This window comes from Rattus norvegicus, chromosome 7, assembly GCF_021556685.1.
Source record: "Rattus norvegicus strain SHRSP/BbbUtx chromosome 7, alternate assembly SHRSP_T2T, whole genome shotgun sequence".
Taxonomy (NCBI): Eukaryota; Metazoa; Chordata; class Mammalia; order Rodentia; family Muridae; genus Rattus; species Rattus norvegicus.
The window spans coordinates 131,872,357-131,885,992 of record NC_141540.1 but is presented as its reverse complement, the minus strand read 5'-3'; the positions used below and the strand labels follow the sequence as shown (position 1 = coordinate 131,885,992).

General features: G+C 41.5%; 1 protein-coding gene across 1 annotated transcript in view; it reads left to right on the top strand.

The window, feature by feature from the left end:
• Abcd2 (ATP binding cassette subfamily D member 2) overlaps positions 1–10,299 on the top strand; it is a 48,697-nt gene extending 38,398 nt beyond the window's left edge. Inside the window, 2 exon segments of the mRNA NM_033352.2 lie at positions 2,837–2,962; positions 6,983–10,299. Of these exon segments, the coding sequence (NP_203503.2) occupies positions 2,837–2,962; positions 6,983–7,202 (346 nt within the window). The 3' untranslated portion in view covers positions 7,203–10,299.
• Positions 10,300–13,636: the final 3,337 nt, after the last annotated feature.

Here is a 13,636-nt window from a genome sequence, read left to right as displayed (position 1 = left end):
CACATGTATATCATTTGTCTATCCATCATCTATCTGTCCATCCTTTCACCCATATATATTCTCAGTGTGTATGTGTACATGCGTTTGTGCATGTGTGCGTATGTGCATATGTGTATATGTGTCCCACCTGACTATAAGAACAATTTGCAAGAAATACACTCTCTCCTTTTACCTTGTGAGTTCTGGGATCAAACTACTGCTGTCAGACTTGCCAGCCGGAAGCTCTACCAGATGAGCCATTTTTTTTTCTAGCTCACATTTCGTATTACTGACTTTTGTCATTTAGGGTGGGGCACATTTTAGGTTGGTCTATTGGCTTATAATCTCATTCTTCTAACTTCCATTTTTTTTTTCTTAAAGGCAGGCAATCAGAGCAAAATGATTGGTTAGATTTAGGTCCAAGCCTTTTTCATGAGATCATAGCACATATTGTTTATTATCAACAGAACACACCTTAATTATATGTTTCCTTAAGAAACGCAGATAAGTAAAAAGAATTTAAAACTTCCTATCCCATTAGCTGTCAGGAGACAATGTTAACATTTTGAAGAAATTTCTTCCTGGTCTTGCTGCACACAGCTGGCTGTCATCTTAATTGTTCTCATAATTTATAGCTTATATATCCCTTATGCTTATATGTTTCACATGCTATCTATGCCTCTCTTTGTTGTTATATGATGCTTGGCTAGAGTTTATCATCATTATAATAATTATATACTAAGTATATTTTAAGTATCTGATTCAATAAGTTGTTACAATGTAGGGACATTAAGTGACATAATGTTCGCCTCACCCAACATCTCAACCAAGATAGAGAATGTTTCTATTACCCGGAGAAAGGGTCTCAGTTCCCTTTTCACTCATGTTCTACATACACCCACTTCTGCTCTTATTGGTTTATCTTCTTTACTGTCTCATGTAAGCGAAGTCATACACTATATTGTTTTGTGTACAGCTGTGGATTTTAGTGAGAAATGTTAGTTGTCTTAGTAATGTCTTAATATATGTATTACTAATAATAAGCTTACATTGTTAGTCTAAGGATAGAGGGTACATTTAAAAAAAATGAACCAAATTCTACCAACTCTGGATTTTTTCATGCTGAGCTTTGAAATGCTCGCTCCAAGGAGACGCAAGGACACACTGTAGCTTGACAGTTCGGACCAGCTGTTAGCCCATCTCTGTGAGCTGGCTTGGGTTTCGTCCATAAATACTCAGTAATATGATCAGCAACACAGCCTGCGAGGTGTGCTGCAGTGAGCTGCAAATGTGACCATTTTTCCGTGCCTCTGTGTCAATAAGACAAGCCCTTCAATGAGAACAAGAGACATGCGTAAAGAAAGGATTTTAACCCAATGTTTCACGTATTGAACTAATCAGTAAAATGTATTAGGTATTACCATAACAAGGAGTGAAAATTAAGTGAATTCTGTGAGATCAAGGACAAGCAAATAGTAAACTCATTTTGCAAATGAATCAAATAAATTAGAAAGTTAAAGCCAGTGAAGGAAAAGAGTAATGTTGAGTAACTGCCTCTTCCCTTGCTCTCGGGGGTCAGTGCAGTTATGACAGTGAGATTATAACACAGAAGCTTTGATAGGAAAAATCTGAGCTGGCGACAGCAGAGAACTCCGGTCAGAAATTATAGGAAGCGTTACAGTAGAATGTGCTCTGTGAGATCCTTACAATTCTAACATTTAAAGAATGACCAGGAAAATCCTTTCTTGAGGGGTTAGGTTTCTTCCTTCACATATCCTACACTATTTGTGATTCGTCGAGAGGGAGAAAAAGGACCAAAGGTCTAGGAGATGATGTTATTTAACACTGTAAGTGTTAGTTTTACAAGTGCCCAATCCCAGCTGTGTTGTTTGGTATATTTACACACACACACACACACACACACACACACACACACACACACACACCCCACAGCCTAGCCCTGCCAAGGAAACAAAAGCATATGACTCAGCTTACATTCCTTACAAGTTGCTATGACAACAGAAAATAAAATATACATCTTTTTTTTTTCGAAAATCTTCTTTCACTCAAAGCGCTCTAAAAAGGAAGGCACAAAGTTCGATGAACGGCGAGGAGAAGAGCTTTATGCAAAGAGAAGGATTTATTACATCTTTCTCTTGCATACTTTTCTTCGCCTTCTCTGTTCAAATCAAGTCACAATCAATAATTATCACGCAGAAAAGCAATATTCGATACAGAATAACCAACCCCCAGAGCTAGTTCTTCACCGTTGTCTTCGGGGAAGTGCATGGGGCGACAGAGATGTCGTTAGCTCTTGTATCTGTCAGCCTTCAGCTCCGTCTCCAGAACAGGTAACAGGATCCCATTAATAAACAAACGCATGTTAGGAAAAAGAACTTAGGAGGCTAAGAAATCATTTATGTAAAATGAGAGCTTTCTATTAATTTGTTTTTGGAGGCCACGAATTTGAAAATAGCACAAGGTGGGGTACACGAGAGGGTGTGGGAAGGGGAAATTATATGATATAATTATATTAGAATCTCAAAAAATCAAACTATGGAAATAAAATTAATTTCATGGTGAAATCTGCCTTGGAATACTTGGAAACTAATCTTCAAAACTAAAATGAAAACATCCAATGACGGTGTTCACATCGACTTTAGTCTTGTCGACTAAGCTAGGCTGGGTTGCTGGCCAAGCGGAGTAAGAAAACAGCTGCTTTTTGCTTTACCAATTACCAACCTGAGTATTGCCACATTTTTCTCAGCCCCTCCAAAGTTGTCAGGGTACAACGGTTGTCTGAAGAAAGACACAGTTCCAGGGCAGGTTCACTCAGTTATTTCCCTCTTCTTTTCAGACCGAAGTACGCATTGCTGGACGAGTGCACCAGTGCTGTGAGCATTGACGTGGAAGGAAAGATATTTCAGGCTGCTATCGGGGCTGGCATTTCCTTACTGTCTATAACGCACAGGCCTTCTCTGTGGTAGGTGCCCACGGCAGCCTCCTCTGGGAGGGACGTGTTGTCTCTTCTTCTTCTTAAAAGATAACGTTGCTAAACTTTTCTGTGTAGAATATAAAACATTTCATTTGTTTTCTACCTGTATTTCTCTGATGTTCCTCCTAATATTTTAACTCCCTCTGGCCTAAGGTAACCTTAATGCGTTATGTGGAAACGAACATCACCTTCTAGTCATTTTGAAAAGCTATGAGAGAATCCGATGGTTGATCCGTACTAAAAACTATTTATCATAACACTAGAATGTACTGTGAAAGATTATAGAGTGGGTTATGGTTAGGGTATGATTACAAAATTCTTTTAATATTTACTTTAAAATGCAGTGGTGGGGGTGAATGTTAAAATTCTATAACTTAGTATTTCTAAAATTATCAAGTTAAAGGAATCATAGGAAATAAAAAATAATAAAATAATAATAATAATAAAGTTTATTTTTTGTTGTTTGTTTTAAGAAAATAAAAAAGAACCTGGTAGGAGCAGGCATTAAATCTCTCATAACCATTTATACGATGGTGACGAATCAGTGGAGATGGCAGACATCATAAACAGTTCCATCCATCTTCTTAAAGGGGAACGACCCACTCAGCAAGTACCTTTAACCCACTGAGCCATCTCACTGTTCCTGGCTTCCATAGTTTAGTGATAGGGTTAGGGGGCTTTTGTTTTGTTTTTTTATTTTGTATTCTTCAGCTTGCTATATAAATACTATATATATATATGTATATATATATATATGTCAGTATTTTCCAGTGTATATTTTTATTATTGTATATGTTTTTTCATACAATATATTCTGACCAGGGTTCCCCTCTCCCCAACTCCTGCCACATTCTCATTTCCCTACCCACCCAATTCACATCCTCTCTCTCTCTCTCTCTCTCTCTCTCTCTCTCTCTCTCTCCTCTTCTCCTCCTCCTCCCTCCCTCCCTCCCTCTCTCTCTTTCTCTTCTCTTCTCTTCTCTTCTCTCCTCCTCCTCTTCCTCCTCCTTCCTCTCTCTCTCTTCCTTCTCTTCTCTTCTCTTTTCTCCTCCTCCTCCCTCCCTCCCTCCCTCTCTCTCTTTCTCTTCTCTTCTCTTCTCTTCTCTCCTCCTCCTCTTCCTCCTCCTTCCTCTCTCTCTCTTCCTTCTCTTCTCTTCTCTTTTCTCCTCCTCCTCCCTCCCTCCCTCCCTCCCTCTCTCTCTTTCTCTTCTCTTCTCTTCTCTTCTCTTCTCTCCTCCTCCTCTTCCTCCTCCTTCCTCTCTCTCTCTTCCTTCTCTTCTCTTCTCTTCTCTTCTCTTTTCTCCTCCTCCTTCCTCTCTCTCTCTCTCTCTCTCTCTCTCTCTCTCTCTCTCTCTCTCTCATTAGAAAAACCAACAGGCATAGCAATAACAACAGGCAAGCAAACAAACAGGAAAAAGAACCAAAGAAAAAAACTACATACAAAAGTAAACACACACTTTTGCTCATACAATAATCCCATACAATCACAACATCAGAAGCAATAATACATAAGACTTGTAAGGTTTAAAAAGAAATACCCAGACAAAGCATTATGGGACACAAAAACCTCCAGAAATGCCATTGAATCTGGTTTGTGTTGGCCATCTGTTGCTGCCCACAGGGCCTGCCCTAAAGTGTGGTTTATATCAGCGGTGGTGAGGTGAGGTTCGAGAAAAATATTTTTTATTTGCCAGTGGTTCTTGATTGGATCTAGCTTCTTGGTGAGGGATGGTGGTTTGTGTCTACTCCCCCCTCAGCACCGGAACCCTACCATGGCTTACCCCTCCCGTGCAGGCCCTGTGCATGCTACCACAGTCTCTGAGTTCAGTGTGCATCAGTTCTGCAGTATCTACAAGGCCTCGTTTCCTAGGAGCTCTCCTTCCCCTCTGGCTCCTTAGTTCTTTCACCATTCTTCTCTACAAGGCTGCTCTGGCCCTGACGGGGAGGCATTTGATGAAGACATCCCATATAGGATTACGGGTTCCGAGGGCTCATACTCTCCACGTATTGTCTAGCTGCGGGTCTCTGCATTTGTTCCAGTTGACTGCAGGAGGAAGCTTCTCTGATGCTGGCCGAGCACAGTGCTGATTTACAAATACAACAGAACACGATAGGAGTCGCTTTATTGCTAGTTCCTTTAGCAGAACAGCAGCATTCGATTTAACTTTAGATCACGGCCTACCTGGTGTTAGGTTCTTGGACAACCAAACCGTGCCGGTACGGGTTCCGTATCGTGGTGTGGACCTTAAATTCAACCAGGTAATAGTTGATTATTTTGTGCTACTATGGCACCGGCAGGCAGGTGACCGTTGTGTGGCGTTTATAGTGGTGCACGTTTCATTGCTGGGTTGGTATTTACCTGCCTCCTCTGGTAATGTGCAGGGTACTTTCCAGTTCCGTGACATGAACTCTAGTCAGTAGCGATGAACCCTCCAGGTAGGCACTCGCCAGACATCTCCGTGGGTAATGAGTTATGCAGGTGTTGTCCTCAGCAACAGGGCTTCACAATCAGTTTGTGGCAAGCAACTAACAGGCTTACCCGGGGTTGTTTGGGGGTTTTCATGGGGCCCCTTTAGACAACAACTCAATTATAGGTATCCCGTCCCTGGTGCTGGAGGTTTCATTTGGTGACAAGTGACATCAATACGGAGGCTTTGTCTCCAACATTACGTGGTGATTCCATTCAAATTTCCTTTTCTATATGTGTATATATTTTAGGAAATGTCTAGCGATAGCTTCCGATAGCCCTCAAATGTCCCTTAGTCTTACCTGTCTCTCCGCGTCTTCCCTGCTTTATCTTCCTCTCCTCCCAACCCCCCATTAGCCCTCTCATTCCAGCCCTTTCATCTACCCATAACTATCTATTCTATTTCCCCTTCTTTGGGAGTTCTTTTCCTCCCCGACTGACCCACCGCTCTATACCTAACCTCTGTGGTTATAAGGATGGTGGCCTGTTTATTGAAGGCTAAGCAGCTCACCTCCGCATAGAGGGTAGAAGCTGGTTGAGAAAGCTGACTGTTCATAATAAATAACAACTACTTGAAGTAAGATGAAAGACTGAAGACGGAAAATGTGGATAATCATGAGTCAGTCGATCTAAGTGACCCTGGACAGTGGCTGACAACTGGATCAACTCTGACAGCCACGGTCTATCCAACCATCCCACAATCCTCTGCTGGTGGCCTGGGCTTCCCTTAAGACAAGGATGGATTCCCTCCCATCTTTCAGTTCTGTTCCTCTACGCAGCTCCTAGGTAGCTGAACCATGAGAGAAGAGATCTATGTGGCAGTAGGAGGCTGTTTCTAAAAGACTCCCGCGGGCAGTCTTGTAAAAATGATTCTACATTATTATTACCGAGAAAGTTGCACTGAAGTAGAATCCGTCCCAGAGGGTGGTGTTATGTAGATAGAGAAGCTTCGCTGGTGGTTGCTTTACTTCCCTTTGTTTTTCTTGGTGTGGTCTTTTTTCCTCAATTCCCTGTCCTTACTTCTGTTCTAACTACACTTCATTATTTATTCAGAACACATATTTATTCAGAAGATAATTATGGGGGTAAATTAAAACAAGAATGGTCTTGCTGGGGCTGGAGAGATGGCTTAATGGTTAAGAGCACTGACTGCTCTTCCAGAGGTCATGAGTTCAAATCCCAGCAACCACATGGTGGCTCACAACCATTTGTAAAGAGATCTGATGCCCTCTTCTGATGTGTCTGAAGACAGCTATAGTGTGCTTATATATAAATAAAGTAATTCTCTTTTTAAAAAAATAGTCTTCCTTTGTAAATTATATGTACTCAAAATATTAAGCAAATTCAGGACCATCAAGAATTTCTTAAAGATGAGAGACTTTAGACTTTAGCAATTCCACTGTTCACCTGAGGTAACATTAGAACTCAGATGTCAATTAGCCACATTTACTAAAATTTGCCTTTGAGCATCAGCTAGAACGTTCTATAGCTAAAATGACTTTTAAGATTATGACGAATAACACTTTGTTTTAATTACACAGGAAATACCACACCCACCTATTGCAATTCGATGGCGAAGGAGGTTGGCGCTTTGAACAGTTGGACACTGCTATCCGCTTAACGTTAAGCGAGGAGAAACAGAAGTTGGAGTCGCAGCTCGCTGGAATTCCCAAAATGCAGCAGAGACTCAATGAACTGTGCAAAATTTTGGGGGAAGACTCGGTGCTGAAAACGATCCAAACTGCAGAGGACACATCCTAACTGACCTTGACATGTTTTAAGTTAACTTCTAGGTGATGCCTCAGAGACTCTTTCTTTACTGCATGCAGTATGTTAAGCTAAGTGAAGAGAAAGCAAGCCAGCAAAAAAAAAAAAAAAAGTATTTTGTATGATTTCAGCATCGAGGAAATATGATAACTTTTTCGAATGAAAAAAAAAGCGAACGAATTAGTTGCGGTTAGTCATGACTCAGGTTAGTGCCCCGTGAGAGGCTAGCTCACCTGTAAAGTGGGTTTCTAGATTAGGAGAGTGTGTGTGGTTCTTCCTAGGAGAGAATGCCCCAAAACAAGACAGCAGGGGCACCAGCTGGGCCGATGTCAGGAATTAGACCTTTGAGGGCTCTTTCAACCCAGGTAACGGGGACAATAGGTGCAACACCTGGAATCTATAGTCAGCATTGCTAGGGGCCAACTCAAACTGTGTACAAAGTAGCAGGCTGTTTGATACATAGTTTCAGTCTGAAAAGGGTGTATCCGAATGACAGTGGTTGAAAACAAGCACGGCTAGACAAGTATAAAGTACTGTATTAAATTTTTTCATACCTTGAGCATCTTAATACAGATACAGAAATTAACATTAATAAAAATTGTGTGTATGTGTTTAAAAAAAAACCCTTTTATGTTTTAAAAAGAGAATTGCCCATACAGAAGAGGACGGTCTGAACGATATTTGTTCTGGCTACCGCTTGACTCTGCAGTCCTATTTAGTACGGTTTCTGTCCAGAAATACTGTCTGTCTGGTGCCCAAAATGGCATTTTAGAAACTTGATTGCTGCCCTAAATATGGATCCTGGAAATCACAGTTATGTTCCTACATTCATTTTACCTTACTCCATCTTTTAAGACATACAAGTTTTTGTTCCTTTTTCTTCTGAAACGCGCGCGCGCACACACACACACACACACACACACACACACACACACACAGATTTACTTTAATCACATGATTTATTTTGGAAGAGCTGTAGCGATCATGAAGGTCTCCCTCCCCCACACACCAGACCCAGTGCTGTCATCACTAATGGCCCTTAAATTTAACTGGGATATAATGTCAGTTTTAAAATGATGTGGACCAGGCAGATGGCCAGAAATGGTTGTAGGCAAAGCAGGGCATAAGGGAAAAAATTAAAGCAGATAAATAAATATTATTCAGGCATAGAAGAGTGACAGTTGCTTCTCTTGTAGGGGACCTGAGTTCCATTGCCAACATCCACATGGTGGCTCAAACGTGTGTCTAATTCCAGCTCCAGGGGATCTGACATACATGTAGACTCCAGGGATCCTGCATACATGTAGTCCTCATACACACATACATGCAGACAAAACATTCATAGCATTAAAAATCAATAAATCTGAAAGATAGTAAGGATATTGAAAGCTGGCAATGTTGATGTTACCATCACTTAATTACTGTTTGCGAGAAGTGAAAATTGAGTGAGAAATGCAATGGGCGTTGGTCAACGCAGCTCGGCTGTGCACACCCACCTGATGCCGAAGTGTCTGCAGTGCCAGCGCTCAGGAGGGCAGTACATTGCACTTCCGGTAAGCTTCACGCTGCTGAAGATGACAGAGACCCTCACATCATATGAAATACAGTGCATCTGGAGTACAAAACCACGACTAATGCTTTAATCTCATCCTCTCTCAGACATGACGAGGTATGTGAAAACCCGAGATGAACAGTTTTAGGGGCTTAAGGTTTTGTTTCTGTATTCAGACAGCGCTTTAGCAGACACTAACTCTCGATAACAGACGGTTTGGAAGACAGACCCCCTAGAAGTCATTCACAATGATGGTCGTGAGAAATTGCAGCATTTCCACATTTTCAATTCCGCAAAAATCTACACAATTTGAATTACCAATCACTGTGACCACCTTACACAAAACAATACAAGGTCATAATCAGTACCTTTGTATTTGTCTGTTACTGCTACTTCTTACTAATAATGTGGGACACTAATGAAATATTTGGTTTAGCAAAAGTATAAAACCAGAAATTGACACTGAATTAAAAAAAAAAACACACAATTCACTAATCTCTTAACAACCGTGCTAGCAGTTACCCAGGTTATAGTGCTAAAGGAGAATCATTTGAAGCAAGGGTCTTATATTAGCTCTGACAAGCACAAGAGGAAAATTGAAAGTTCACATTTGAAATTATACCATTTCAGACTTAAAATAAACCATGTAAGACCTGATATCCTACGTTTTCAAGCTTTGCGAAAGATGCCAACATCAATGCTACATTCGGAACTAGACCTTATTTAGTAGAGGTTACCAGCGAGCTGGATCGAAATAAATAAGACTCGTTACACAGTGGATGGGGGTTCAACGATGTTTGGAATTCGGTACTAAAACTCTAGTCACGAAATTTAAACGTTAAGGTTTCAGGACTAACTGTTTCCCAGTAGCCTTTTGGTAACTACTGATTTAATGCTGGATATCTTTTTTTTTCTTTTTTTTCTTTTTTTTTTCCAGAGCTGGGGACCGAACCCAGGGCCTTGCGCTTCCTAGGCAAGCGCTCTACCACTGAGCTAAATCCCCAACCCCACTACTGATTTTCTGAACTGCCTCTTCTGAGCCAGAGTACCCTCCGTCTTAGAGGGAGAACCCGATGTGGATCTGTGTTGTGTATAATCTGACTCTTTCCAAAGTGCTCCCACGGGAGACCAGAGCTGATACTCTGACAGGCATACTTGTGAAAACACAAAGACCACTGAGACCTCTTCTTTGACTAGGACAAAGAATAATAAGGAAGACGAAGGATAGCTTCATCTGTCAAACTACTTTTTTTTTTCCTTAGAAAAGGCATAAATGTATGGAGTTCGATTATTTCGGGGAATAACTCAAAACCTGCATTGTGACATCCGATCTCTGGAGCATGCTATGGTATGCCAAGCACCCAAGCACACTGTGTTCACTCTTACAGACGAGATAATTGCTAAAATCCTCTTGAGTCACAAGGTCGGTGATCGTACTTGAAAACCAGCCCAGTTCACCCTATGTTTACACGGGAAGAGTTTTCCTTTGATAGCAATTTGACTTTTGACCCAAATTTTGGCGTGTCAATAAAGGTATAAACAAATGTGTTGGTTTTTTTTTTTTTCAATCTGGGGCACTAATCCCAAGTAGAAGTATGTATTTGCGGAAGGTGAAGTTTAATCTCCTTTTCTTGGACTAGGTTTTTGACTGTGTAGCCTAAAGGACGTGTTACACATTGGAACCCTGAGGAAGCTACGTGCTTTAAGTTGTGATGAATGTGGTAACAGATATTAAATTATTTGTGTAAAGAGATGCCTCCGATATAATTACTCTGAGCAAAGTGTCCCTGATTGAGTGTGGAATTGCTTCCCCACGCCCGGCACATCACGGAGCCGCCGCTCCATGAACAGCAGCTGAGAGTCTGCCTGTGAACTTTAAATATTGCCACGTGAAAGTTTGCAGATGGATCTGTGTTTTTAAAACAAAACAAAAAAAAACAAAAACAAAAAAAAAAACAAAAATACACATATCCCCTTCACTTCTGGTGAGTTTTCTTATTGCCTGGTGCAAAGGGATCTCACCCTTTAATGCAAAAACTTCAGGAGCACTTGTCCTCCAGTCAGCTTGAGCTGTGTGGATGAAGGTGAACAGGAATTTTTCCGTGGTGAGCATCACTGTGACGGTGGGGGAGAATAGCGCCGTGGGTACCTGATGGTCCTCTCTGCCGTCCACGCACCAGGACTTGAGGATCTTAGGTCTGAATGTTTGGTTCCTAGTTGGTGGTCAGTATTGGAAGGATTAGGGGGTGTGGCCTCATTCGAGGAGCTGTCTCACTGGGGGCGGGTTTAAAGGTTCAAAAATCCCACACACCAGGCCTAGTCTCATCAGATAAGATGTTTAAGTTCTTAGTCACTGCTCTAGCCCCTGCTTTCCTGTCTGCCTGTTGTCATGCTTCCCTCTGTGATGATTATAAACTTGTCTCTGAAACTGTAAGCATTCCTCTAATTAAAAACATCCTTTTATTAGTTACCTTGGTCCTGGTGTCTTCTCACAGCAATAGAAAAGTAGTGATGGCAAGATTCATGACAAATTCTTTAATCACCCTGAAAAGAAAAATTTCCTCGGTTTTCAGAGGAGGTACAAGGCACGTCAGTGATGTAAAGAGCCTGATTTCTATTCGATGAGTAGCTGTTGGGTTTGTGACTACATATACCTGAGTTATACCTTGTGCGATGGTGCCTCACACATAGTCCATCATTTAAACAGAGGCAGGAGGATCACCATAAGTCTGAGGACATCCTGGGCTACACGGTAGGTCCCTGGCTATCCAGGGCTACAGGATAAGATCCTATCTCAAAGGCAGAACAAAACAAAACTGCATAACCTTTCCCAAATAGTTGTTTAAATAACAATTTTTCCATTAATCATTATGCCCGTTGCTGTACTGAACTCTAAGAATGAACGTGACCTCTTTTCCAGGCTTAAAGCCCACTGAACCTGAGAAATGGAGATTATTAACGAGACGGAAAGTCAGTAACTGCACCTTGTTTACTAAGTAGACGTGAAGCACTGCCCGTTTGACCGGTTTTTGTTGCTGTGTGGTATTCACTTTGTGTTCTTTTTTTTTTTCCGGAGCTGGGGACCGAACCCAGGGCCTTGCGCTTCCTAGGCAAGCGCTCTACCACTGAGCTAAATCCCCAAACCCAGCACTGCCCGTACATACATCGATTCGTTAAATTGCACAAAGTAAGCTCTAACAATGGAGAGAGAGGTTGAGGAGTTCATGCCGCTTAAAGTGGCATCCGAGCTGCTTTGACTCTAGTTTGATACCAGCAGCGTGTGAGTGCAGCTCTGTGTCTCCATTCAGTTGTGTTAGGGCCGTGGGAAATTTGTGTAACATATTATAACTTTAATATTTTTATTCTCCATTAAGAATGTGGTTGTATCGAAGGGGGATGGCATGAGGTGACTTTTAAATGTTCTGAGGAATTCATCCCCCATCCAGTTATAACGTATAGACTGGAGATGACTGAACCCGGCTGCTGATCTGGAAGACTCAGTCCAATTCCTAATATTCCTGCGGCAACTCCCAATGGCCCGAAACTCCAGTTCTGAGGATCCGATGTCCTCTCTCCTCACCTCCAAGGACATGAGCGGTGAATAGACTTAACGTGAAGGCTAAGTATCCATCCGCATAAAAAATAAAATAAAATAAAAATGTTTATTGACACTTTCAAGTTACCAGCTACCGTGCTACTGATTCAGACAGACAAGACACTGTCTCGACACTGTGTTTGAAACACTTTGGTAGACATACTGAACAGCTGTCAACCCTCTTGATGCTATAAATGCAGATAAACAGCCTATGTGTTTTGTAGTAATCTGTACGTCCTGCTTACACCGCTCTGTTCTAACTAGTAAGCAATAAATATATTCTCAAAGCAAGTTCTCTTGATTATGCTGAGAATCGTATGACCTACTTTGCCAGTAGGACCTCTAATGCATTTAGTATGTTGTCTCTAAAATCTATGAAATTATTTTAAGTTCAGAACATCTATAACGAACCAATTTTGTAGATCCAGGAGTATGTGTTCTATATCAACACAAACTGTAAGCTAGAGTGTGAAAACTCTAAAAGGCAAAAGCAGTCATTACAAAAGCAAATAGAGACTGGGGATTTAGCTCAGTGGTAGAGCGCTTACCTAGGAAGCGCAAGGCCCTGGGTTTGGTCCCCAGCTCCGAAAAAAAAAAAAAGAACCAAAAAAAAAAAAAAAAGCAAATAGATAAGCCTGCTGTCATAGGCTGCAATCCCAGCACTGAGGGGTACAGGCAAAGGATCACTGAAAATTAGAGGCTGCTTGGGCTACATCATGAGTTTTAGTCAGTGTTTTCTAGCCTGACTCTGTCTCTAGCACAACAACAACAAAAAATGAAACAAAAAACTTCCAAAGTTAAACACACTTAAAATTACTTGAAAATCTCAGTAATTAATACAATTCATAAGATATATGGTGGTTTGAATAAGAATGCCCCATAGATTCATATATTTGAAAGCTTAGTCATCAGGGAGTGGCACTACTTGAGAAGGATTAGGAGGTGTGGCCTCGTTAGAGGAGGTGTGTCACTTCCTTGAAACTTTGGGGTTTCAAAGGCCCAAGCCAGTCAGCGGATAAGATGACTCAGCAGATAAGAGCTCTTCCTGCTCTTCCAGAGGTCCTGAGTTCAATCCCCAGCAAACACATGGTGGCTCACAACCATCTGTAATGGGATCTGGTGTATCTGAAGACAGCTACAGTGGACACGTATACAAAAGCCCAAGCCAGTCCCAGTGTCTCTCTCTTCATGCTGTCTGTAGATCCAGAATGTAGGACTCTGAGTTATCATATCTGCCTATGAGCCACCATGCTTCCCCACCAGGAGGATAATGTACCAGGC